The sequence below is a fragment of the Lemur catta genome, chromosome 1 (genome assembly GCF_020740605.2).
Source record: "Lemur catta isolate mLemCat1 chromosome 1, mLemCat1.pri, whole genome shotgun sequence".
NCBI lineage: Eukaryota > Metazoa > Chordata > Mammalia > Primates > Lemuridae > Lemur > Lemur catta.
The window spans coordinates 130,082,986-130,109,472 of NC_059128.1; the positions used below are offsets into that span (position 1 = coordinate 130,082,986).

Consider the following 26,487-nt stretch of genomic DNA (forward strand, 5'->3'; position numbering starts at 1 on the left):
CATGTTAATTTTTCTTTTTAAAGATATGAACAAGCCTTCCTGACTAGTTTGGTTGGATTAAGGCCTGAAAGATATTTTTGGACAGGACTTTCAGATATACAAAACAAAGGGACCTTTCAGTGGACCATTGAGGAAGATGTTCAGTTTACCCACTGGAATTCAGATATGCCAGGTATGTGCAGTGTTTGGAGGATTTCAATTGCCATCTGTATACCTTTCCAAATAGACTGTAAATTGATTGTACTTTTGGTAGCATTTTATATATATCTTTTTGTTCTTCCTTTTCTTTTCTTTTCTTTTCTTTTCTTTTCTTTTCTTTTCTTTTCTTTTCTTTTCTTTCTGTCTCTGTCTGTCTCTCTCTCTCTCTCTCTCTCTTTCTTTCTTCTTTCTTTCCTTCCTTCCTTCCTCCCTCCCTTCCTTCCTCCCTTCCTTCCTTCCTTTCTTTTTCTTTTTTCTTTCTTTCCTTCCTTCCTTCCTTTCTTTCTTTTCTTTCTTTCCTTTCTTTCTTTCCCAATGAGTTTGCAGTGTTCTAAGGAAAAAAAGAAAGAAAATACTGCTAGGTTATCTGATACTGGTCTACTTGAAAACTATTTATGAAATTCTAAATGACCACAAACTTCCAAATGGCTAACTCATTTCTGAAAACTTAAACCTATATTAAATGGATATAAAACCTTTCAGTGCAACTATGAATTGAAATATTAGTGTGCTTGGGTGGTGGAACAAAAGATTGTGCTCTTGTGGAACTCATTATTTCAATATCTTGCATGTGCCACCCGGTTGAGTTCTTTAAGTCTGAATATCTTCATTTACAAGAAGTGGAAACTGGGAGTCAGAAAATTTATGTGATGAGAAGGCTTCCAAGCATGGATTTAGACTAATCTGTGTAATTCCCAAATCTGTGTTGTTTGAACTGGCAACACCCTGCCTCCCCGTAAATTTTGACTTGACTTTTCTAGTACGATGTTGCAAGTTGTTTCTGAAATAGACTTTGAAAGATTCTTTGCCTCCTTTATGCACTGGTATCACTAGCATATGACATTATTCAGTATGACAACACATAGAAAAGTCAACATCCTTTATAGCAAATATCACATTGTACCTGCATAAAAAACTAAAAAAGGAATAATAGCTCAAGTATATGAACTTACTACCTGGCCCAATACATCCTAATCTTCCGGAGTTATTTTAATTTGCATTGTCAGCTTTCAATAAGGAAAACAGATCAATAATCTGGATTGTGTGATTATAGTTTATTAAATTATTGAACTTTCTGAAAAATGGTAAGATTTCGGTTCATTTTTTAAAATAACTGGATAGTATATTAAGAGCTGAGTGTGTGCTTTTTTTTTTTTTTTTGATATTGGTAGGGTTGGTCAGTCTTACTCTCTGGATGAAACTGCTTAATTTTGCCCACTGTTGCTCATTCAGTAGTGGGATTCTGAGAGGTTAACCTTGGAATGTCCCTGGGGAATAAAAATGGATCAAATTGGAGCCACAGCTCAGTTGCAACCATTGTTATGGTATATCCTTGATGGTAGGACGGTGGTTCCATTTTGAGGAAGGCTGACCTCTTTGGATGAGGGTACAAGTTCAGGAGGAGCGGGTCAGGAGCCCTGGTCTGAGCTGAACTGAATCTGGACCTCCGGGAGGTGGCAACCTCAGGTGTCATCTTTTCCAGAGTTACCAGGTTTCTACTCAGTACTGCAAAGGCAACCATCACAGGAGTCGGAGCAAACTCTTGGGGTGTCAGGAAATCAGAGACTTCAGAGAAAACATTCCAAAACAAATGTCCCTTTCCAGAACTTTGAGAAGGACTCTAAGCCCTTACTGTCCTTTAAAAGACTACTACTAATAAAAAAATGACCTCATCTTAGCAGCAAGGAATCCTGATGTTTTCAACGCTCTTCGTTAATTACTACTACTTGGAAATAACTCCAACTGTGAAACAGAATTATAAACTATTAAGCTTATCACATTCCTCATTTTGTTTTATTTCTTTGTTCATTAAAGCTGGCATTCCTCACAGCTGTGTAAGGTAGGTCATACCTTTGCCTTTTAAGAGGAGGAAGCAAGTTCAGAGTGGTTGAGTAACTTACCTAATTCTCTAGCTCAGGGGTGACTCATTTTGAAGTCCCGGAAGAACTTTGGTCCTGGGAGGCATATGTGGAAGGGGAAGAAAAGTATCTTAAAGAATTAAAAAAAGGGGCCATTAGCACTGTTTGCTTTTTTACAATCACATGGATACAAAAACAAGTAAAGAAAATGTGTTAACTCAAAGAAAAAAAAAAGAATTAAAAAAGGAAGAAAGGAAGGAAGGAAGGGAAGGAGGAAGAAAGGGAGATGAAAGAAAGGAAGGAAGGAAGGAAGGGAAGGAGGAAGAAAGGGAGATAGAGAAAGGAAAGGAAGGAAGGAAGGAGAGAAGGAAGGAAAGAAGAAAGGAAAGGAGAGAAATATTAAACTACTGTTTTTACCATATAATAAATTTGATAATACAAAAATATGACCTCACTACATGATGAAATGTGGGTGGGGCACTCTGCCAAGGTGTTAGAAATACAAAAGTTTATCAACCCCTCTACATTTGAGATCATAATTCAGCTGGGGGTGCAAACCACACAAATAAAAGGCAAACATGGTTCAAAATAGCACAAAGCAATTGACAAATGCTACAAGGTGGGACTCTCTGCCTGTCCCCACCACGTGCAGACTTTGGAACTCTCTTCTGTGAGTACGGGGGACCTTCAGCAAACACCTGTTGAGTGAATTCTACTTTATGTATTTAATACAGGGCGAAAGGCAGGGTGCGTTGCCATGAAAACCGGGATTGCAGGGGGCTTATGGGATGTTCTGAAATGTGACGAAAAGGCAAAGTTTGTGTGCAAGCACTGGGCAGAAGGAGTGACTCGCCCACCAGAGCCCACCACAACTCCCGAACCCAAATGCCCGGAGGACTGGGGTACCACCAGCAAAACAAGCTTGTGTTTCAAGGTGAGTATGAATTATGAAGCTAGTAAAAGGACTTGGAATATGCTTCAGCCTAAATAAAGCATCACCTAAGGACTGAAAAAACAAACACTAAAACCAAAACACAGCTACCCAAGCTCCACCTGTAGAAATTCTGATTGTATTGACCTGGGCGTCAGTCGTTTTTGAAGAGCTCCTTGATTGGACATTAATGACCAGTTGCATGTAGACCACAAACACAACCAACCACTCAAACTCAACTCACAGGCATCTTTCCTCACCTGCTCAGCCACTATCATTCCCTCCCTGCTCCCCTCCTTTCCCCCTGGCTTTCAAGGTCTGGTCTGGGTTTTAAATTCTTTTCATCTTGATGGAAATTTCTGTGCCCCCTCGTGCTATCCTCTTGCATTGCATTTTGGCCATGCTTGTAGAGCCCAGATTTTAGCTAACTTAATGGATAAACTCATCTGCAATAATGCCACATACACATTCTAGAGAGAATGCTCCATTTTTTTTCTGATTTATTGATAAAACATAGCTTTGCAGTGCCCATCAAATGACAATTCAATGTTCTATTATTTTATACATTTCTAAGTTGGGCCATTCATTTTCTTGTAAGCAAGCCTGGCAAGGCTGATGAATTGTGTCAGGGTGAGGGTGTTTAGTCTTTTCTCTTTCAAGAAGAGTATGGCCGGCTGAGCTATGACTCCCACTAACACCAATAGAGATCCAAGAGCTGTTCAGTCCAGCTTGGCTAGTCAGGGCTGAAAACATAATTTGCATAGAAGGGGTTGTATCTGGCCAAGACAGGAGAGATTTGTAAATGGATTATTTGAGGACTAACACAAAGGACATCAGGTATTTTATTGTTACCTCTGGGAACTTTTGAGTTACTACACGAAGGCTAGAATTATCCTAGCCACAGCCCTTTGCCTAAGGGTGGTTGGCTATGGAGATTTGGTGGCAGTTTTTTTGAAAGAAGCAACAGAATTATCCAGAGCTGGGAAGTGAACAAGGGGTTCCAGCAGAGAGAATATCCAGGGGGATGTTCAACAAATCAAATATGCACCTCACTAGAAATTATGCAGTTTTAGAGGTGCTCAGGTAGAGTTTGTTTGGGAATATATAGACCACCTTTGTAGGTATTAAGATGTGAGAATTATTAATAACATCCAGGTGATAGTAAATTTATTTTAAAAAATTAAATCTGTCACAGTCTAGCAAGTGGAAGTGCTCATAGGAGTCTTGGGAGTTGCTTATGTGGATACTTGCTCAAGACACCTTTTTCCAGGTAGATCAAATTAAGTTAGGGACGAGGTGCAGGTTGTGTAGGGTGGTTTGATGACAACTGGGGCAACCAGAGTCCATAGTCCAAAAGTCCCTTTTTTCACAAACCTATGAGGTGGGATCCATGACTCACAAGAAATAGTGAATGAAAATTATAAAAGTCAGTGGCCACGATTAACTCCTTACTGTTTGCATACTGGTAGGTGTGTCCCAGGCTGTCAATGTTGATTGCATTTCACTGTTCTGCTTACAGTTGTCTGGACAATATGACATAGTCCCTAAATTACATAATCTATTAAATGTAGTTTAGCATGTAACATATCCTGCCCAAGGAGTGTCTGTTGTTGTGTGTGTTCAGTAGGTAAAATATGCAACCATAAAGAAAAATACCAGGCAGTTTTAAAGGCCAATACCAACAAAGTGTTGAAAGACTGCCTGGTTATTCACTATTTAAACAGGATAACAAACTATGATACAATTTTAGGAAGGTTATTTTCCTTAAAATTTTCCTTATTCATGTTTACTTTCTCTGCATCAAAAGTTGCTTTCATTTTTTTCTCATTTTAATGTCACTTTTCATAGTTAGCCAATTTATTTAACCTCGTTTCCAACAGGAGCTATGTACCTAACTCATATGCCTAAACCTTCTAAGATTTTGATCTAATTTCTCCTCTGCGATGAAATACTATTATTTTAAATAATAATTTTGTTTTCTCAACAAAATGATCCCCCAGTTTTGTTACCGAAATATTCACTTGCAAATTGATTTTTAAATCCAGAGAATGACATTGTTTTGGGCCATTGCAATGTTTTGCTTGTCTATAAATGGAATCTCATCAAAAGTCAGTAATTGTTTTCTTGGTCTGACAAGCTATGAAGTGTAAAATAATTTCTGAAACCATATCATCTTTAGTTGTTTGCAAAAGGAAAACATGAGAAGAAAACATGGTTTGAATCCCGAGATTTCTGTAGAGCTCTGGGGGGAGACCTGGCCAGTATCAACAGTAAAGAGGAACAGCAAACAATATGGCGGTTGATAACGTAAGTATCTTCTCTACCTGATGCTCCTTTCTTTTACCTATTTGTGCTAGTAATGTGGAGAAAATTCTTATAGTTATGAAATTCTTGGCTCAGAAGGCTACTTTAAGAAACTGTATCATCTTCCAACTCCATGGGCCCTTTTTGATCTAGTTTCACTTCCACATCCTTTAATTTTACAGGTGTAAATTCTGTGATGAATTGCTCTGTAAAAGTACAAGACACTCAGTACGTATTTGTTATGTGAATGAGCGAATGAATGACAATCTTTTGATGCTTTGCAATTATTTATTCTCAAGTAGCAGCCCATTTTTAGGATATTTATGGGTTGAACCAAAATGAACATCTATAGCAGAAATTGTATTTGGTCATGAAATCTCTTTACTTATGTCACCACTAATTTATGTTTTGGAGGTTACTGAACTTGTTTCGTGCTATAGCACATGTTTTCTTTATGTTTTGGTTATTGCAGGACTAGTGGAAGCTACCATGAACTGTTTTGGTTGGGACTGACATACGGAAGTCCTTCAGAGGGCTTTACTTGGAGTGATGGTTCTCCCGTGAGTAATTTGACTTCATATATCATTTTCATACTTTATTATGTATTTATTTTGATGTTATCTTTTGGGTTAATCCAAACTTTTAGTAAGACATGTCATTGCAATAACTAGAGACATTTTTCTATGTGAAATAAATGCTATTTTAGGATCAGCATCCTGCCCCCAACCCAGTTTAGTTCTCTTAGTCATTCAAGGCATAGCCATAGTTGACTGGATCAAAAAAAAATTAGAATGAAAGCTCATTCCACTAGTTTATATAAAATAATATCTTCATTCTGCCATGCAAAATTGGTATGCAGGTAAACTTCTTAAAAACTTACAGATCAGTAGAACTGGAAACATTTTTGATATTCCCATTTACAAACATTAGGCTTTGTCAGACTTCTCCATTCTCAGGAATGGAGAAGTGAGAGATCACGGCACATGCTGGCAATATTTAGAACCCCTAGTCATCACAGGAAGTGATTTTATATAATTTCAGTTCTATCTCCTCTCACAGTCCACCAGCAATTTTTTAAGGCACTTGGGTAAGATGGTTTATTTGATGCCTCTGTTGATATTTGGATTTTATACTTATGTCTCTGGAAAATATATCATCATGCCTAGTCTAAGACCCTGTGGGCTGTGATTCCACATTGAAAACGCCATCATAAAGGATCTAAACCAGGGCCTCCATTTGGTTCCACTTTTCGTTTTGGCCAAGTTTGGTAGCTTCGTTAGCAATATTTTATGGTCTTTTTCTTTTGCATGAAGAATTATTTGTATTTCTTTATCCTACCCAGTTAATAAAGAAAAAGCTTCCAACAACACACTGAAATATTATCCCTTATGACTGGGTTGCAAATTTAGCAACTCCCAATACTAAGTGGAGCTTTTCCTACATATGAATCCTACTTTTGTGACACTTGGATCCATTCTATTTAATAAAAGTAAAGAAAATTTTATACTAATCAATTGCATACTCTTCAATTCCACAAGTTTCCATATAATTAAAGCTATTTATTTTCCACCCCTGTTTATGAACTGTGCTTTCAAAGCAAAGCTATTGTGATAAAAAGTAAATGAATAAAACAATGCAAACATGTCTTTCTTTTTCTGTTTGTATAGACGACTGGCATTGGACTGACCAATGGTTGATGGTTATAATTTAATGTTTCTAATATAGGTTTCATATGAAAACTGGGCTTATGGAGAACCTAATAATTATCAAAATGTTGAATACTGTGGTGAGCTGAAAGGTGACCCTGGTATGTCCTGGAATGATATTAACTGTGAACACCTTAACAACTGGATTTGCCATATACGAAAAGGTATGATCACCTGTCCTTTCCTTTATCTCAGACTGAAGAACGATCCTCCTGGCACCCTGGTATCTTTCCTTTATTAGCAGAACAACAACAACAAAAAAAGCAAAATAACAAAATAAGGGAACTGTCAGGGCGCATTGTTTCGCAGGATAAGAATGGAGTCGCTGAGCACAGATAAATGTTCCAAAGGAACAGAAGATCAAAACCACCCAGAAATCCTGGACAAGAGTCACGTCCTCCCAGACAGTTCCCACGAGCAGCTCTGATTCCGGTCCAGGTTCCATAGTGGCAGATGTGGGTGGGTGTCCTACACTGTAAGCGGAATAATTAAAATGCAGTTTCTTTTTTGGGAATTTTCACCTTCTGACTGTCTGTTAGTCATCAATAAGGTGAAGGTTGCCCCAAGTCTGGATATTGTAAGTATTGATTTCTCAAGTAAATGTTCAACACAAAGAACAGGCACCATGTGTAAGGCCCTGATGCTATTATACCTACCGTGTTACTGATGGTCAAAAAATGTGAATGCTATCAGTCATTATCGATGACTCAGAAAGTTCCACGTATCTAAGTCAGACATGGAGGTCAGAGGATCCAGGTTCTAATGTTCAAATAAACAAACAAACAAACCTAAATATTTACACCAAAATACATATATCTGCCTTCTCCATGGTAAACAGATAAATGGAACTGCATTGCCCTCTGCTGTTGGGAAATCTCGGCCACTGTCCCAACTCTATGGCTAGAGATACCTTATTGCTTTGCTGATTTCCATGACTCCTCTGCTTAGATTATTGCTTTCACAGTTTCCAGAATAGAGGACTCAGTGGTGGCCAGTTGTTTTTTAAAGGTCTCCTAGCTACCAATGGCTAGTATCCTTTTTGTGTTATTTAATATTATTAACAGTAGCTCTATTCTTGCAAATGTTAAATGTGTTAACCCCAAAGCTAGGTAATCTGAGTTCCTTTGTCAGATTCCAGTAAAATCCAGATATATCATTAACTACTTAGAAAGAAAAATATTTCATTTAACTTTTAGTAAAACTACACATTTAATAAAAATAGGATTCTTTAAAGAAAACATATTTCGTATTTTATAAATCAATAGTTCACATTTCATAGTTTCAAATAGTCAAATTATAAGTAATTTCACAGCTAATTATAAGAGGTCTTCCTGGAAGCTAACATCTATTGGGCACCTACTACATACCAATAACTCTCATCTTTTATCTATTTATACATATTACTAATCCCTTTTTGTAGCTGACAAAATTAAGGCTAAATAATTGAAACCCGGGCTTGGGATTTGAAGCAAGCCTTCCTGGTTCTAAAACTCATATTCTTCTTTTATATGATGCTATTTGTGCCTAAAAACTGTCTTCCAATTTCTGGTGGCTATTCTTACACTTAATTTATTTAACTTTTAACTCCTAATTCTCTTTTCTTTCATTCTCTTCTCTACAACACGATTAATTGGAGAGAGAAAGGGAAGCGAAAAAAATAAAAGAAATGGTCAAGTTTTTAGCAATATTGGCCCATGAAAGCAGTGAAAATAGAAGGATATGTAATAGCAGATGTTCAAGCACATTTTATATCTAATACTCTCTTGTTTTACAGGAGAAACACCAAAACCTGAGCCAACACCAGCTCCTCAAGACAGTAGGTGTTTTCTTATTTTCTGATCTCTGTATTGATAGCCCTTTATTCCTTCCTTCCTTTCTCAGTGCAAAAATTACATCCCCTAAGAAGGTGGAGGGCACAAGTTCTTAATACCTTTGAGAATCTCGTGATGAAACTTCAGCTCATAGGCACAACCATGAAGCGTGTTAACACAACTTCTCAATGGTTCATGAGTCCAATCCAAGGGCCCAGGCTTCTCCTCCTTCAGCACGTGTTAGTTTGCAAAGGCTGCTGTAACAATTGCCATGAACTTGGTGGCTTCAAATAACACACATGACAGTTCTGGGAGTCAGAAATCTGAAATCAGTTTCCCTGAACTGAAATCCAGATGTCAGCAGGGCCATGCTGCCTCCAGAGGCCCTAAGGGAGAACTCGTGTCCTTGCCTTTGCTAACTTGTAGAGCTGCTGTCCTTGCATTCATTGGCTCACAGCCCTTTCCTCCAGCGTCGAAAGCAGCAATGTAGCATCTTGTTTCAGTGGTCACGTTGCCAGCTTCTCATATAGTCAAATCTCCCCCTGCCTCCCACTAGAAAGACATTTGTCATTACATGTAGCCCCTATCTAGATAATCCATGATAATCTCTTCATCTCACGCTCCCTAATGTGATCACATCTACAAAGTCCCTTCTTCCATATAAGATGACATTCACAGGTTCCAGGGATCAGGACCTGGTTATCTTTGGGGGCCTTTATTCAACCCTATAGCACAGAACCATAGAATCCTATGGTTTGGAAAAGGCCTTGGGAGCCCTCCTGATAAGTGAATTTCTAGATTTTCCAATTTTTCCTGAAGCAACCAAATCCATCTGCTAGACATTCTTTCTTATGTTGGGGTGAAATCTGCTTTTTGTAGTTCCCGGTTCTTGGATCTAGAACATCATGGGTGCACGTATTTGCACCCTCCCATCTACGCTACCATATTAGTCCTTGCCACACGAGGACTTAGTTGGGAAGAAAAAGTGGGTAATTTTTACAAGATTGGCAGAAAGTGGATATTTGGCCCTAGGCAATTCAGTCTGTATTTGTCATAGACATTCTGCTGATTCTGGGCTCTCAGAGTTGCAGATTTCTCTCCTGTAGCTACTCGGTCTTTTTCGCTTTTGTGTGCTATAGAGACCAGATCTTTGAATTTGTCTAAGTAAAATTCATCACCTTTTCTCATTAATTTCTCAGATCCACCAGTCACTGAAGATGGGTGGGTTATTTACAAAGACTACCAGTATTATTTTAGCAAAGAGAAAGAAACCATGGACAATGCGCGAGCATTTTGCAAGAGGAATTTTGGAGATCTTGTTTCTATTCGAAGTGAAAGTGAAAAGAAGTTTCTGTGGAAATATGTAAGAACATGATTAATTTAAGAACGGAACAGTAATGTTTGATAAACATTGTGTCTACAGTTGGTGCCCTGTGGCACAGTTTCTAATTATGCGCTGAATTTGCACCTCTTGAAGTCAGAGGTAAAGATGTGAATTTCAGGGAAGGAGGAGGCCTTCACAGAAATCATGACTTATTGTTTGAATATTTAGTGCAGAATCACAGAACCCAGAAACATTCGATGGCTTTGAGTTCGCTAATTTGAGAATTGCAAAGATTATAATTCTAAACTAGTTGTTCTGTGTCAATCCTGGATGCTTTGTGTATCATACAGCTTGATTATTAATTAAAAATCTGGCTTAGTTAGACCAAATTGCTAGCTAACAGCTAGTACAGCCTGATTATTCATATAAAATTTTTTCTTGGTTATAACAAAATTGCCAGCTATCACTGAAGGTATAATTTCTTCTTTCCAAGAGTGTTTGGCTCTGTATCTTTCTGATTAAAAATCTGTCTGGCCTCCTCATTGCTAGGAAGGAGATAAGAGAGATAGCAGCAAAAAATAAGTTGATCAGTACTGAAAGAATAAAAATTTGTTTGATCATAAAGGCTCTAGAGTGTAGTCTTACTCATCATCATCTTTATGGATACACCTTGCTTTAAAATTTTCGGGATATTCCCCAATATTGAAAAATACATACATTTATATGAATTGCATGTGTGTGTACATATACATGAATTTTACTTTATATGTATATAAAGTCTTTTCTTTCATGCATAATCCCAACTGACTACTTTTTTTTTAGAGAATGTCATCAACAACCTAACTACTATAGGCATTTAATATTATAGAGAATGGCTTAAGATATTTGCTTTATAAATGCACGTTGTTTAGTTGTGCACATATTTTTCTTTTTATTTCTATGAAAAACATGATGTAGAATAGACAACATCTCTGCATGAATTCCTCTTTAGAAAAGGTTTCGAATAGGCTGCCTTGTGAATATATAGGTTTTGTGTAAGAACTTGCTGATTATATGATTATAAATTGAACTATCTGTAAACTTCCATGTTTCAGGTAAATAGAAATGATGCACAGGAAGCATATTTTATTGGCTTATCGATCAGCTTCGATAAAAAGTTTACGTAAGTAAATAAAGCTAAAATAACTTTGCCGGGGATAGTGATCTGATAAATACCTGAGTTATTCTGAGTCTTTTGCTTTGTAGAATTGCATTTAAAAAATCCTATAGCATTCCCCATCTACAAAGCATCTTTAAAAAAATTAAAAATAATTTAAAATAATCTTATTAAATATTTTCAACACTACAAATTTCAAACTAACGACTCAAAATTGGATTTAATCTTACAAAACTTCACCTGCCTTTGTTTTTGGATGTCATCCTCTGTCAGTAAATAATCTACTAAATATGAATAATGAATTTATTTAAATACTTATGATCCCATCTGGACTAACCTTGGTGCCTAGAACCGAAGATCCTTTTTGGGTTTTCTTGGCACCATTCATTGTGTTAGCAGCACTATAAAGTACTTTTTCAATTGCATGAAATACTTCCCCTTTAAAAGAATGATTGGATTCTTTTCCATTAGATATAGGAACTAGGAAAAGCTATGAGAGTGAAGAAATTAGTACATTAGGGGGGTTACTTTCCTTGTTCATTAATACATATGTTCTTCTGAGTTTGAAGAACAGCTCTGTCTCCCTGGCTCATGCACAGATATTTTAACCACATATATTCTGGAGGACTTTATTGCCATCCTTGAGCAGCAATAGAGACATAAACTCAAGGTTACTATCTTTAAAGAAGAGGAAATGTTTCATGTTCCTTTGGACAAGCCCCCATTTTATCATCTTTAAAATGAAAAGGTCAAATTCAATGATCTTATGGTCCCCTGCCAACTCTCACAGTCTCTGAAGTTCTAAAATTTGTGAAAATAAGCATCAGCCCACCTCCCGTACAAGAAACCAGAGTAAACATCAGAATCAGAGAATGGGCCTAATGAGAAATTCTAGGTCCTCTACCTCTCCGTGGGTGGTTTTGTGTTGTGGGAATCATGCCCGAGGAGGATTGTGGGAGGATTTTTGTTTCTGACTCACTTCCAGAGCAATTGAGATCTCTGTTTCTTCTCCCACTTCAGGGCTAAAGGTAGTTTCTTCCAGGGAGGGAAAAGAAGAAAGACTAGCCAAGACATCAGGGTTGCCACGAAGAGCACAGTGCCAGGGGACACACCAAACACCCAGGCATTTGGGGTTTTCTCACCATTCTCTCTACATTTCTTCTTTTGGATTGAATTATCATTTCCCACCGGTAGACTGTAGCCAATTGTTCTAATGATTGGATTGTTGCAAAATGCCTGAACTTTCTTTTCCAGCTGGATGGATGGAAGCAAGGTGGATTATGTGTCTTGGGCCACAGGGGAACCCAATTTTGCAAATGAGGATGAAAACTGTGTAACCATGTATTCAAATTCAGGTAGACGATACACAGATATTCTTGAATTTGCTTCGTGGTGTGATGTGTCATTTCCTACATCCCTAGGCTGAAAGTAGCAAGTTGTGCACTTAAGCCAGGCAGGATAAGAAAAGAGAATAAAGGAGAATTCTAATTTTAGCAGGCATAACCCATTCAATTTGTCAGGAGCATAGATGCTTAACATTTACACTGATAAATGGTATAGTCAATCTTCTTGGTCCTCAAATTATGAAACATTTTTCATGTTCTGATTTCAGGAAAATATCCAGAATATGTTTATCTACCTCCTTTATCTCTCTTTTCAGCTCCTTTTTATTCCATAAAATGTGAATAATGACAGACTGTACCTGTCATTGAGGAGATAAAATGAGATAATGACACCTAAAATACTACGCAGATACTTGGTGTATATAGTTTAGGTATTTTGAGATTATTATTAGTTATCACTATTTAGATAACATATCTGTAAAACCAAGTACATGCTTGGTTCATAGAAAGCTCTCTATAAAGTGGAACTTTTATTAGTTTAAGTGAAAGAGCAAAAGGACTGCATGCATTCGTCTAGTCACTTATGTAAAAATAAACTTTGAATACAGTCTCAGTAATTTTTGAGAATTCTTATAAATACATTTTTGAAAAAGAGTGTTTTTGAACCTAAACATGGGAATCTAATTGAACGATTCTGTTCTTTGCCAGGGTTCTGGAATGATATTAACTGTGGTTATCCGAACGCCTTCATTTGTCAGCGACATAACAGCAGCATCAATGCCACGGCGATGCCCACCACACCCTCGGTCCCCTCGGGTTGTAAGGACGGTTGGAAGTTTTACAATAACAAGGTACTTGGAGAATGAGTTGCAGTCTCGGCATTGATCAATCTGGAGAATGACAAAGCAAATCTTTCAGCTTAGAGTTAATCTTTTTTTTTTTTTTTTGAGACAGAATCTGGTTCTGTTGCCCAGGTTAGAGTGCTGTGGCGTCAGCCTAGCTCACAGCAACCTCAAACTCCTGGGTTCAAGCAATCCTCCTGCCTCAGCCTCCCGAGTAGTTGGGACTACAGGCATGTGCCACCATGCCCGGCTAATTTTTTTTATATATATTTTTAGTTGTCCAGATAATTTCTTTCTATTTTTAGTAGAGATGAGGTCTCACTTTTGCTCAGGCTGGTCTTGAACTCCTGACCTTGAGCGATCCTCCCGCCTCGGCCTCCCAGAGTGCTAGGATTACAGGCATGAGCCACCGCTCCTGGCCTAGAGTTAATCTTTGCTTACCTGGTTACTTTAGAAAATTTTGGACCAGAATAGGTGATGCTTCTCATGACAAATTTTCTATGAAAATTGAGAGCATACTTGAGATATTATCCAAATAGTTATACCCTTTATCCCAAGGTAGAATCAAACCTTGCAAAGAATGTTTGTGGATCATAAAACTCACCTCATTTTTTAAAATCTCACTTTGGTTGTGAGAAAATTTTATATGTAGCCGTCCGTAATCTTCATGATTAATTTTGATTTCTGCACTTTATTATCTTTGGTTAACACTCATTTTTTTTTTCTTTTTCCTTTCATCTCAGTGTTTCAAAATCTTTGGATTTGCCGAAGAAGAAAGAAAAAATTGGCAAGAGGCACGAAAAGCTTGCATAGGGTTTGGAGGAAATCTGGCATCCATACAAAATGAAAAAGAGCAAGGTATGCAGGCCATTCTGCAATCAATGGTGCATTGAAATATGTAATGTTGCCCATCAAATGGTAGCATATTGCTGACAGTAAACGATTCTTTTATTTTCTCCGGAGTAAAAACTAGGAATGGGTGGAAAAAAAAATCAAACACTGAAAACTATTTTGATTTAGTTCAGTTGTAGGCACCATGCTGGGCTTTTTATATAAAGTCTCTTTCTGTTGTCAGAAAAACTATGGGACAGGTACTAGCACTCCCTTTTGTGAATGAGGAAATTGTGTTCAGAGAGCTGTGAGTCAAGGAGCTTGCCCCGTTAGCAGTGGAGTTGGGAATCAAACCTAGGTCTGTCCAGTTTAAATCCCACCCTCTTTCTCCCCAAAGAGCCAAAGAAGAGTATGTCTAAGAATAAGATGAAAAATCACCGATTTCCCATTTACTGCCCTTCTAGTCACTTGATCATATAACTTGTCATAAAATAAAACTGACATTTTAGATGTAAACTTTGGACAAATGGAGGAGAAATTTTTGCTAAACCATAAGGATAAGCCGGAGCTATGAAGGAGAAAAATTTTCCATATCTATATAGCAGATAGTAAAATTCATTATAGTGTTGTCAAAAGAAAGGTACTTACCACTTTTGCATGGTCTTTTCGGGGCTGCCTTCACTGCAATAGGTATTAGGTTAAATTGTGACTTGCGCTGTAAGGAGGACGTTGACCACCAAGTGCAGGAGATTCAGAAAAAACTGATGAAAGGTTTGGACACCACTGCAAGAAAATAATGATTGAAAGAGCCTCAGGTTATACAGCCTGGAAAAGAGAGAACGTGGGCTTTGAAGGATTAGCCTCTGTGGCCCCAGGAGGAAGACCTGGAACCAATGAGTGGCAGTTACAGGGAAATGGATTTAGGCTTAAAATTAGGAAACAGAACTGCCTTGTGATGGAGGTGAGGTTTCTAAAGGGCTGTGAAAATGCTTAACCTGGAAGGTACTCAGACGGATGCTATAGGATCACATATATTGGCTGGCACTTAGCATCAAAGGTGCTCCATCGTTGTTCATTGTTTATGAGGATGTTGTAGGAGAGATGCGGACTAAACATTCCTAAGCTGTCTTTTGGTTTTGAGATTCTTCAACTTCCAAAATCATTTACTAAAAACTGATGTGACTCAAACAATACAAAAAAGAAAAAAGACACTAGCAACCTGCACGGTGGGTGCTCCACCAAAATGTTTATTTCACTCTATAGATGCCACCATGTGCTCACTTAGGACATGCTGTACAATAAATCAACCAAGCTTCTCACCGAGGACTTGTGACAAGTTGAGCAACTTGCCAGGCACTGAAAGAAAAGGGTCAAACCATAGGACGCAATACGAGAATACAAAGTTAGCATTTCTCTGTCTACCTCATTTGGGGCTTGGCTTACCCAGCAGAGAAAGACAATCATTGATTTCCTCTCTTAACCGCAAAGTGCTGATTCCTGGCATAACAGAATTGAACCTGGATAATAGAGATGTGCAGAAGGAAACAATTTTCAGATAAAATAACATTATTCCTGGCAAAACAGGCACACGTTGTTGAATTCTTATTGTGGTTGTTGGCAGAGAAGAAGTCAGCGCTGAATGTTGGCAGGTAGAGCGTTTCCATATTTCCTTTCAAGTCGGGGGACATGGCAAAAGTTCTGATCTTATTTTGGAAACAAAATAAAACCAAAATAAATATCTACCCATGTTCTTCTCTCTCTAAAAATGTCCAAAGAAAAGTTTTTGTTTTTTTATTAAATTTTTAGTTAATTGAGAAAAATGGGAATCTCTAAGCAGGGTGGCTGCTGCCTTTTCTATGCTACAGAAAGAGTAAGCGTATAGCCATGGCTCGTCCATGGAGTTGTTTGTTCATGAATGGACAGATAATTTTATCTCTGTGGACTTCTCTTTTGCATTTTCTGTTAGTAACCACAAGTGCTCAGTCATTCCATTTCGTATTTAAGCATACACGTTTGCAAATTGTTGTTCTATAGAATAGGTAGGTGCTCATCTGCCTAGAAGCCAATGGCTGGGGAACTGGTGTTGGCCCCAGAAGGCAGCTCCTGTGGGAGGCGTGGAGGTGGGCTAAGGAAAAGGGAGGGGAACATGGACAATTAAACCTTTTATGGCTTTTAGGTGTTCGCCGCCATCCTCTCTGCCCCAGAGTTGACTGGAAGCAAGAAGCCATATTTGTTCAATATTGTCACCCAATGATGTGAGCCCTTTAGCATTGAGATGGCCCCCTGGGTTCAAGCACACTCAGCGTAGCCACTGATCTCTAGGGGTCACCCGCCCAGGAGGAATCCCAGTTGGGTAACTCTTGGTTTGGCAATCCGAGATATTGATCATTTTATAGCCTAATGCTTCTTGTATTGAAAAACAATTTTTGTTTTTCAGAACTTTTCTGGGGTAAGAGCCTTTTCTTTTCTAGTTATTAGAATCAGATTCTCTTATTTATAGAAGCAGGACAGCGCTAGCCCATATGATGACTTTTTATGAATAGAAAAATATGCCACGTCCTACACGATAGGGGGAAACCAGCACCCAGACTGGGATGCAAAAAATTCACACTGGGGCTTGGGAGGGACTTCAGTTTTCTTTGGTTCTCTTGACCTGATGTCCTTAGGCAGGGTGCAACTTGCAGGACTGTCTGCAGTGGCCTAGATAAAATCTAGACTTTTATTGTTAAGAGACTTACCAAAGTCCAAGGCTCAAGCGATAACACAATGCTAAGTTTAGAATGTGTTTGTTTTCACGATAAGTGCTTTTAAATAGCGATAAAGACATGAATCACATGCTCAGTGTTTTGACATTCTTCTATTTGAAATAGTTTTCACCGTTTTGAGTACCAGCCCTCGAAGCTTAAAATTATTTTGTGAAACTTTCTTTCAGCATTTCTTACCTATCACATGAAAGACTCCACTTTTAATGCCTGGATCGGGCTGAATGATGTCAATTCAGAACACACGTTCCTTTGGACGGATGGGCGAGGAGTTCATTATACCAACTGGGGGAAAGGTTACCCTGGCGGAAGAAGAAGCAGTCTTTCTTATGAAGATGTAAATATCAGTTTCGGGTCACCTCTCTCTACACTATCAGCTTGCATAGGGCCATCATATTATTGATTAATCTTCTGTGAGAAATTTACCAGAGTACTCCTTGATTTGGTCCATTCTTCCAGATTTTAACTGTTTTAGACTGAGCCCACCTTGAGGGAAGGGGTATCAATTTAGTTAAGAACTCTTTGGCTTGGGGAAGTGGCCGTAGTGACAAGTAGGGAAACCCAGTTCCATTCTGAGCTTAACTTGTAGTCAGAACAAACACTTGAAATAAAATCTGTACTCTCACCATCCAGAAAAAAAAAAAAAAAAACCACTTAATTTTTTGTTGAGTTTACTCCTAGACTTTTTCATAGTGCGTGTAAACATACAAAGTTTATATTTTACAAAATGAAATAAAAACACATATAATGTTTCATTACAATTTGGGGACTTGAAAAATGGAGAGGATTACATACAGTTAGGGAAAGAGAGTGGGAGAAAATTTCTGGTATGTGTTTTGTGGTGGAAACATGCTTGTTTTGTAAAGCATGTTTTTCTGGAGTAGAGCAGAGATTTGGAGGCAGAATAATATAGGGAATATATATTCCCCAAAAGGGAAACGGGGATGAGTGGAGAACTTTTGGAATGTAGGATGGAGGGTGCCTGGTAGTTGAGGCTCATAGGACAAGGATGCTGGAGGCAGGGAGGTTGACAAAATAATGGTACCAGGAATTTAGGCTGGGATTAGCCATAGCTCAGAGGATGGGTCCAAGCTGTGCTCACTCCACAGTGACATTTCACTTATGCCACTGTATTTATTCAGACAAATACAGTCACTTTATTTTTTGTGATCTTTGTATCACTACTGGTATATTATTACCGACTTAACATTTTCTTTAGTTTCTCTGTATTTGGGGGTTTTCCAGCTATCTGTTACTGATTTCTAATTTAAGTCCATTGTGGTCTTAGGGAATAGTTTGTATGGTTTCTATTTTTTAAAAAAAATATGTTTAGGTGTGTTTTATGGCCCAGAATGTGGTCTGTCTTGGTGCATGTTCTGTGTGAGCTTGACAAGGATGTGTGTATATGTGTGTGTGTCTGTGTGTGTGTATGTGAGAGAGAGACAGAAAGAGAGTGTATAGTCTAAGTGTGCATTTTTCATATATGTAAGTTTCAAAAGGAAGGGGAAATGAATAAGATTGAGGTGCAACTTAAATGATCAAAAACCAACCTCCTAAAAGACTTGGGCCAGGTGTAGCCAATGGGGTAGTCCGTGACCTTGAACCTGTAGGAAATTCTCGGAAGCTGGTCACTGCGTCCATACCCCTAACCACTCCCATATAGCTCGGTGACAGCAGGGGCAACTCAGTCCTATAGAGGGACGAGTATGTATCCAGACTGACTATCAAAGAAAAGCACAGCTCAACCAGTTTAAACAGTAAAGAAATTGTATTATCCCCATAACAAAAAGTCCAGAGTCTGAAAGGCTAATTATAATATGTCATTGCATCTAACATACCATTGACTGAAAAATTCACTGTTATTGTGTGTGCCACTAAAAATGAATAGCTGCCCATTAACCTCTGACATACTGATTATGGTATGCATATCTCATCATAGAAAGGTTAATATGTGAGAAATGTTTGTCTTAAAATGGGTGAAATACAATACATCTCTTCAATATTATCAAAGATGTAGGTTCTTTCCATCTTTCTTCTCTGCGCCCTTGGCTTGCTGGCCTAACTCTCTTCCTTGTGGCACAATGGAGAAGTTCCAGGTGGTACCTCCCTTAAAAACAATACCCAATCTTCCCTTTCTGTGTTGCACTTTATTAACAAGAAGCCGGGGAGGCCTCCTGCCCCCAGGGCACCAGGCATTCCTCGCTCATGGGGCAGCAGTACTGTGTAGTTTGGCAGGCAGGCTGCGGGGAGCCTGAATGGCTGGGGTTCGAATCCTAACTCTTTCGCTTACTGCCTGTATGACCTCAGGCAAGTTATCTAACTTCCCTTTGCCTCATTTCTCTCATCTGTAAAATGGGCACAATCATATCACCTACCTCATAGGATGGGTGTGAATTTAAATGAATTCATGCATGTACAGTACATAGAACAGTGTCAGATGTTAGCTATAATAATTATAAGCTATAATTATTATTAATGATAGGTTACAAAAGACCGGCACATGTTATAATCAAAATCTTCATCTGACACTGGATGAACACTCAAGCAGGTTTTATAACTTTTCGGGTTGACTGTTGGCTGATAGACTCTCCTGTGGAATCTTGGAATTGCAAACACATTCACAACCAAATGAATACAGTATTTTTCTAGCCCTGGCGTACTCCCCTATAAGACTATAAATAAGGTGTGAAACTTTCTAGCTATACTCACAATGAGCTCTGATTCTTGAATAATGCTTTCATAAATTAAGTTAGCAATGAAAAATAGAGATTGTGCTCATTTCCCTTTAGTAATAGGGTGCCTACTTCTGGGTTTAGATAGTGAGAATTCGTATGGAGAGAATACTGTATTTTCCTGGTTTCTTTGGTTTCTAAGTTTGGATAGCAATGAATACAAGTTCTGACAGCAAAGTTTCTCAGGGCTATCTCCAAAATTTATCCAAATCTGTTTGGTTTTCAATTTAGATAGCAAGAGTTCAAATGTGGGGGCTCTGCATGGAAAGTGGGTACAGTTGGGTAGAAAGTAATGATGGATTGAACATACCATAAATTAGGATGATATTAAAATTTGGAAGGTAGGGACAATGAGAGATTTTTTTCTGGTGTGTTAATAAATTGACTTAAATAATTGTTCATTCACACTTGTTTTCTTTTTCTTTCTCTGTAAATAAACAGGCTGACTGTGTGGTTATCATCGGAGGCAAATCGAACGAAGCAGGAAAATGGATGGACGACACCTGTGACAGTAAGCGTGGCTACATATGCCATACACCTTCTGGTAAGTTCTACCAAACCTCATCTGCCTGGAAGAGCTGGGTTTTTACATGCACTTAAAAAATATATCATTCCTTTGCACAGCAATAAATGTGATTCTCACTTTAATGCATGGGAGCCTGTGACAGACAAAAAGGGTGGTATTTTCTATACTTTGCTCATGAGTCTGCTCCCTCATTCATTAGCAGGCAACCCTGTGCAGATTAAACTTGATGTTGAAACTCTTCCTAATTTTGTTAGAAATCTGGAACATTTGCCTACGTAGGAGCTGAGGGAAAAACTTCCCCTTCACCCTGTAAAGGTCACTGGAAATCACTGATAAGCGGTAGATTAATAGGAGAAAAGGCACACAAATGTGTTTGGTCATGGTTTTACATGACACAGGAGCCTTCAGAGTGAAGACCCAAAGGTGCAGGGGAAACTGTCCATTTTTATACGTAGGTTCAACAAAGTCCAGGCAGCTGTGTAGAAATATGATTGGACAACAAGGGTCTGATCTAACCGAGCAAGGCCTGTCTGTCTAGATTTCTTCTCGGCCTCTGTGTGCAGCATCCTTCCTTCTGGGTGTGGGGCAGGACCCTCTCTGGAATGGGGGGGATTTTATGACCTACAGTCAAATAAGTTAGGTCAGATAATTTTTTTATGGCCAGTTTTTACACAGAGAGGTGAGGGAAGGAGGTTAGAGTAATATTTCTAGGTTTTATGGCTGGCTTTGGAGAAAAGGGGCCCTTGTGTCTATGAACTCCATGGGATAGAAGGATTCTAGTCTCTGGGGTCAGCCTTGGGGGAGAATGGGACTGAGAGACAGGAGGGCAGGAAAAGGTCAGAGAAAAACTTTTGCTTCTGAGATTGCTTCTGAGGCCTTCATTTTGGGGTATTGTTTTCTGAGTTCTAACACCTACCTGCACCTTTTTTAAATGTCACAGCACAGTAGGAACACCTCAATTCAACTCCAATTTTTATTCTTGAATCATTGGCACAAAGCATCATATGAGCCTCATTATCTGCTCTGTATTCTGTGCCTTAAAAAATGTAGGTATCTGATTTGAGGGTTGTTTTTTTCATCTTAGGAAGCTTGAATGTGGTTAAATGAAAATGACATGGAGCATGTGGATATTTACTGTAAATCAAGATGATGGTTGTTGTACACATTTTAGTTTCTAGTGCAACTGGAATAAAAATGTCTCACTACGTAAAAGGGTTAGAAATTTAAAAATAGATTAGACATGAGGATGGAGGGTGGGTAGCGTTGGTGTCATCTTGCCTACAGCTCTTAGAGGATGAGTTTGAATTGGAAGGTACTTGTTTTCTCAGACTTAATAGATTTTTCTATACTTTTGGGAGAATCAGAGAACTAATGTCAAATCATTACAATGACTAAAAATCACATAACATATTTTCGGCTAATTGATAAGAACTGCAGAAATTCTAACCTTCTCCTAATCCAAAAGTTGTCCCAAGGTCCTGTCACTTTTCTCTTTGTACTGTGCCCCACAGCACAAGAATCTTAGGCCATCAGTAGTACCAAGCACGCTGTCTATACCTCTGTTCTTTAGGCCAAGGGGGAAAACTCCTTGTAGGAATGAATGGTGATTGATAAGCTTATTTAAAATCTTTTTCTTCTTTTTATAAACATAAGTGATAGAATATTTTGCCAGTAGTTTGCAAATTTTTTTTTTTAAGAGATAGAGTCTTCCTCTGTCCCCCAGGCTGGAGTGCAGTGAGTGGCATGATTGTAGCTCACTGAAGCCTTAAACTTCTGGGCTCAAGAGATCTTCCTGCCTCAGCCTCCCAAGTAGCTGGGCCTGCAGGCATGTACCACCACACCCAGCCAATTGTTTTATTTTATTTTTTAGAGATAGAGGTGTCGCTATGTTGCCCAGGCTGGTCTCAGATTCCTGGGCTCAAGCAATCCTCCTGCCTTGGCCTCCCAAAGTGCTAGGATTACAGGTGTGAGCTGCTGTACCTGGTGTAGTTTGCAAATTTTTAATAACTTAAGGAAAGGTTCACAATATTAAAGTTGAAAAAACACAGCATATGAAATTTTATAAGTTATAAATGATCAAAAAACACTAGCAACCCCCACCTCCTTAGAAAAAAAGAATTAAAAAATGCATCAATATGGAAATGCATCAAAATGGGAATAGTAGTTATCTTCAGAGAGTGGGATTATGAAGACTTTAGTTCCTTCATTATAGTTTTCTGTGTTTAAAACCTCTACAAATATACACATCTATATATATATATATATATATAAAATCTTTAGAATAAAGAAACAAACACTATTTTAAAGATTATGTAAAGCATATTGTTTGATAAAATTTTAGAAAATACAGAAACACATAAAGAAGAGAAAAAAACTTCCTGTGATCTGACCACCTAGAAATAATCTTTCAATATTTTCATTTTTATCATATGATTTTTTTAAATGAGTGTTTTTATAAACAAGCAAATTGGACAGAAGAGCTAAGTTCCCTAGTTGTATATAGCCTTCCATGAAATGTTTTTCTTTTAGCTTTACCTCAAACTTCATTTGTCGCCTTGAATGGCCCAAGCATTTTTTAATGGCATTAAGGCAAGCCCAGATCTCCCAAAGCTGGGAAATTGTGAAATTGTTCAATTCCAGCCAGGCTGTAGCATTTTAAGGCTCCCGGCTGGGATCTCCTGGTTTAATGATATTATAGCAACACAAGAGGGCAGCAACGGCAGGAGAGAGGGGAGGATGCCTTTGCTTTTGCTGAAATAAAGTTACTGTGTGTGTCGCTGTCACGATCAAAAGAAAGTTCGGCACTTCTGTAGTGTAGAACAAGGCAGATGCTGAGTCAAGTTTGTATAAAGTAACGCACCTTGGAAAAGTGGCCAAGACAAAAACTGACAGGCAAGGATATCTACATCCCTAGGCCAGGGAAAAGAACCAGATTGTAAATATTTTAGACTTGGTGGACCATCCAGTTTCTGTTGAAAATACTCAACTCTCCTGTGGTTATAGACAGACAGAGGCAGTATATAAACACACGAATGTGGCTGTATCCCAATAAAACTTTGTGGACACAAATTTGAATTTCATACAATATTTACATGTCCTGAAGTATTATTCTTGTTTGATTCCCCTACTTTTCCCCAACCATTTAAAAGCCTTTGTAGCTCAGGACTACAGAGACAGACAACAGGCCAGATTTTATCCTCTGGCTCTTGTTTGTGGACCTCTGTCCTATGGCATCAGCATCACACGGAAACAAGTGCTTCGCTGTGATATTGACATGAAGTGGCCCTGAGAATGGGTGGGCGTAATGCAGTGATGAGAAACCCATGCCAGGAGGTTGCGGAGGGAAGATAGAAGCTGAAGCAAACTCTGGCTTATAGGGGCTCCAACTCCTGGATCAATTTGGATAAGATATGGAGGGCCCAGTTGAAGGGCATAGGGAATCATCAGGAGTGAGGCTTAATCTTGTGATCGATGTTAGATGAACCAGGGACTTCTGAACGGCTTCATTGCAGAGCCTAAACCAGTCCCCTGAAGGTGCATTACTCACAGGTGCAGTCAAAGAGACACAAACTCATGGATGGAGTGGAACAAATGTAGGGGGGTAGGGGAGAAAGACTGATCTTGGCATTGACATTTGACTGAGATGGAAAAATAAAGATTAGTAGTGACACAATGATCAATGTTCTTTAATTTGTGGCATTTAACTGTGGCTTTTCTTTCATCCAGATACTAGATTATATTGAATTTGCGATACTTTTTTTTAGTTGAGAAAGTTGATTATATATCTACCTTAATATTCTAAATACACTTTGGAAATTATTTAATTTAATCAGGCATACTGATTAAAAAAGAAAGCTTTGTTTTTTGGTGTGAAGTGGCTTATGAAAATATTTTTAATGCCTGAAAGTTTGGATTTACACTATTCTGATTATTTTTATGGTGGATATGATATGGTCGTCATGTACCAAGGGTACTCAATTAATGTTTCTTGATAATGGTAATGAAAATAATTTTTTTACTTCTAGACCCGTCCTTGCCTAATGCTCCAGCCACAGTTCCAACAGATGGCTTTATTAAATATGGTAAAAGCAGCTATTCTCTCATGAAATTTAAATTTCAGTGGCATGAAGCAGAGAACTATTGCAAAATTCACACCTCCCTTATTGCCAGCATTCTGGATCCCTATAGTAATGCATTTGTGTGGATGCAAATGCAAACATTGAAGGAACCTGTGTGGATTGCCCTGAACAGTAACTTGGTAAGATGCTGGAAACACATGCAACTTGACATGATTGATAAATTGTGGTTGGATATGATTCTCTTTCTGTTCGTCCTGTTGAACACTTGTTATTTGTAAGGAACAGTGCTGAGCAATGTGAATGGTACTGACATGCGTAAGACTCAATCTTTCAAGGATCCGACACCTTCAGGGATCTGGCCAGCTCTTGATGTGTGTCAGAAATCAAACTAAGAATTATCTAACTACTATTAAGTCTCTTACTGCTTTTGACTATGAAAATCATATTCTGGATCTCAACAGTTTTCTGGATTCACTTAGATCTCTTTCCAGTGTCAGGATTACAACTATGCCACGGGAATGAAGAAAGCAGCTCAGGGACATAGTGGCTGGTGATGGGGATATTTTTTATTTTTTGTGACGAGCCATTCTAGAGTTATTTATAGGTCCTAAGATGGTGAAGCTTCCATCCATGTGTGAGAAATATTTCATTGCAGTCAATTCCCTAAATACTATAACAGAGAAAGAAAGGATAGCAGAGGATGGGGTGGGGTGAGGACCTAAGAATGGTGATAGAGTCACCAAAATATTCCTAAAATGAGACTTCTCTGATGCCTTGTCAGTCAACTACCCTCCCTTTATCCATCCATCTAGCTAGTCAACCAGGAAACTTTCTAGTAGAAGAAATAGGTATGTCAGCAAGTAATTAAGAGATAATACCAGAAATATCCAATAGAAGTATAATATATACAAAGAGTTAATAGAAAGAGAGAAAAGGGACCAGTTGGGGCAGGGGAGGAGGACCAAAACCAGGAGAGTTTCTCAGAGAAAATCAAACTTTGTAGGTATAGTCTGGGATGGCGGAACATAAAGAAGGAGTGTCAGGAAGAGAGAAAAAGACAGAAGGGGGTAAAACTGGAAAGTAGGTCAGTGTCAGATTTTAGGGAGCTTCCAAAGCGGTGGTTCAGAGATAGAAATTTACACTTAGTGCAATGAGTATTTCCCAAGTAGGGAAGTGAATATGTAAAAGTAAGTAGTTTTATGATGAGTTCTGTGATTAAACTTAGGCAAGACATTTTTAAGTCTCCATTGACTATGTTTTGAATAATTAAGTTGTTTGATAAATCATTCATTTCCCTCTTGCAGACATGTTCACAATTCTATGAGTTCAAAACAGGCTTTTATTTATTTTTTAAAAGATTAAATGGTTTTCTACTCTACCAATACTTCTGACAAACAATATTAGTATCTTCCTCATGACTATGGAGTTAATGATTATGCAAGCATTATTTGATTAAACACGGAAGAAAACTACGTAATTCTAACTTGAGATAACACATAACTTTTGATTTTGTCGATGGCTTTTTGGTAATTGGCTTGGTAAATTACATCATGCAGTTAAAAGGGGGATAATTGTTTGAATCTTTTAAAAATTCAGTTATCTCTGATTAATGTTAATTATCATCTGTTCTTAGGCATTACCTGTTAAAATCTCTTTTAGATGGCTAAAAGGATATTATTGATAAATAATATTTTTGATGTTACCAATTAGTTTGTACTAATACAAAAATAAGGAACTAAGTGTGCAAATGGAAGAAAGCAATCTGCTTTTTTAAAAGATGACATCACGATTCATATTGTTGAAAACTCACCTAACTAGAAACCAAGAGACCTAGGCTCTTATGTTGACTACCCATGTGACCTTAACTAAGTCATTTATCATTGGTGCTGTTTCTGCACAGAACAATGAGAAGATCAAAAGAGATGAGTGTTTTTCTCAAGGATCCATGCATCTAATGAAAATTACTTAATTTTTATTATAACTTCAACATTTATATAAAAAATATTTTATTTATTATAAAGATAAAACTTTATTTTTTGCCCTGAGAGCCTGAAAAAAAGAGAATTTTATGCAATAAGACATA

At 38.1% G+C, this 26,487-nt stretch overlaps 1 protein-coding gene across 1 annotated transcript in view; it reads left to right on the forward strand.

The window, feature by feature from the left end:
• MRC1 (mannose receptor C-type 1) overlaps positions 1–26,487 on the forward strand; it is an 80,821-nt gene that overhangs the window by 45,985 nt on the left and 8,349 nt on the right. Inside the window, exons 11-24 of the mRNA XM_045534233.1 lie at positions 24–172; positions 2,792–2,991; positions 5,168–5,295; positions 5,765–5,852; positions 7,018–7,162; positions 8,773–8,814; positions 10,009–10,172; positions 11,228–11,295; positions 12,544–12,644; positions 13,341–13,483; positions 14,218–14,332; positions 17,238–17,404; positions 20,241–20,343; positions 24,351–24,583. Of these exons, the coding sequence (XP_045390189.1) occupies positions 24–172; positions 2,792–2,991; positions 5,168–5,295; positions 5,765–5,852; positions 7,018–7,162; positions 8,773–8,814; positions 10,009–10,172; positions 11,228–11,295; positions 12,544–12,644; positions 13,341–13,483; positions 14,218–14,332; positions 17,238–17,404; positions 20,241–20,343; positions 24,351–24,583 (1,846 nt within the window). The remainder of the gene's footprint in view (positions 1–23; positions 173–2,791; positions 2,992–5,167; positions 5,296–5,764; positions 5,853–7,017; positions 7,163–8,772; positions 8,815–10,008; positions 10,173–11,227; positions 11,296–12,543; positions 12,645–13,340; positions 13,484–14,217; positions 14,333–17,237; positions 17,405–20,240; positions 20,344–24,350; positions 24,584–26,487) is intronic.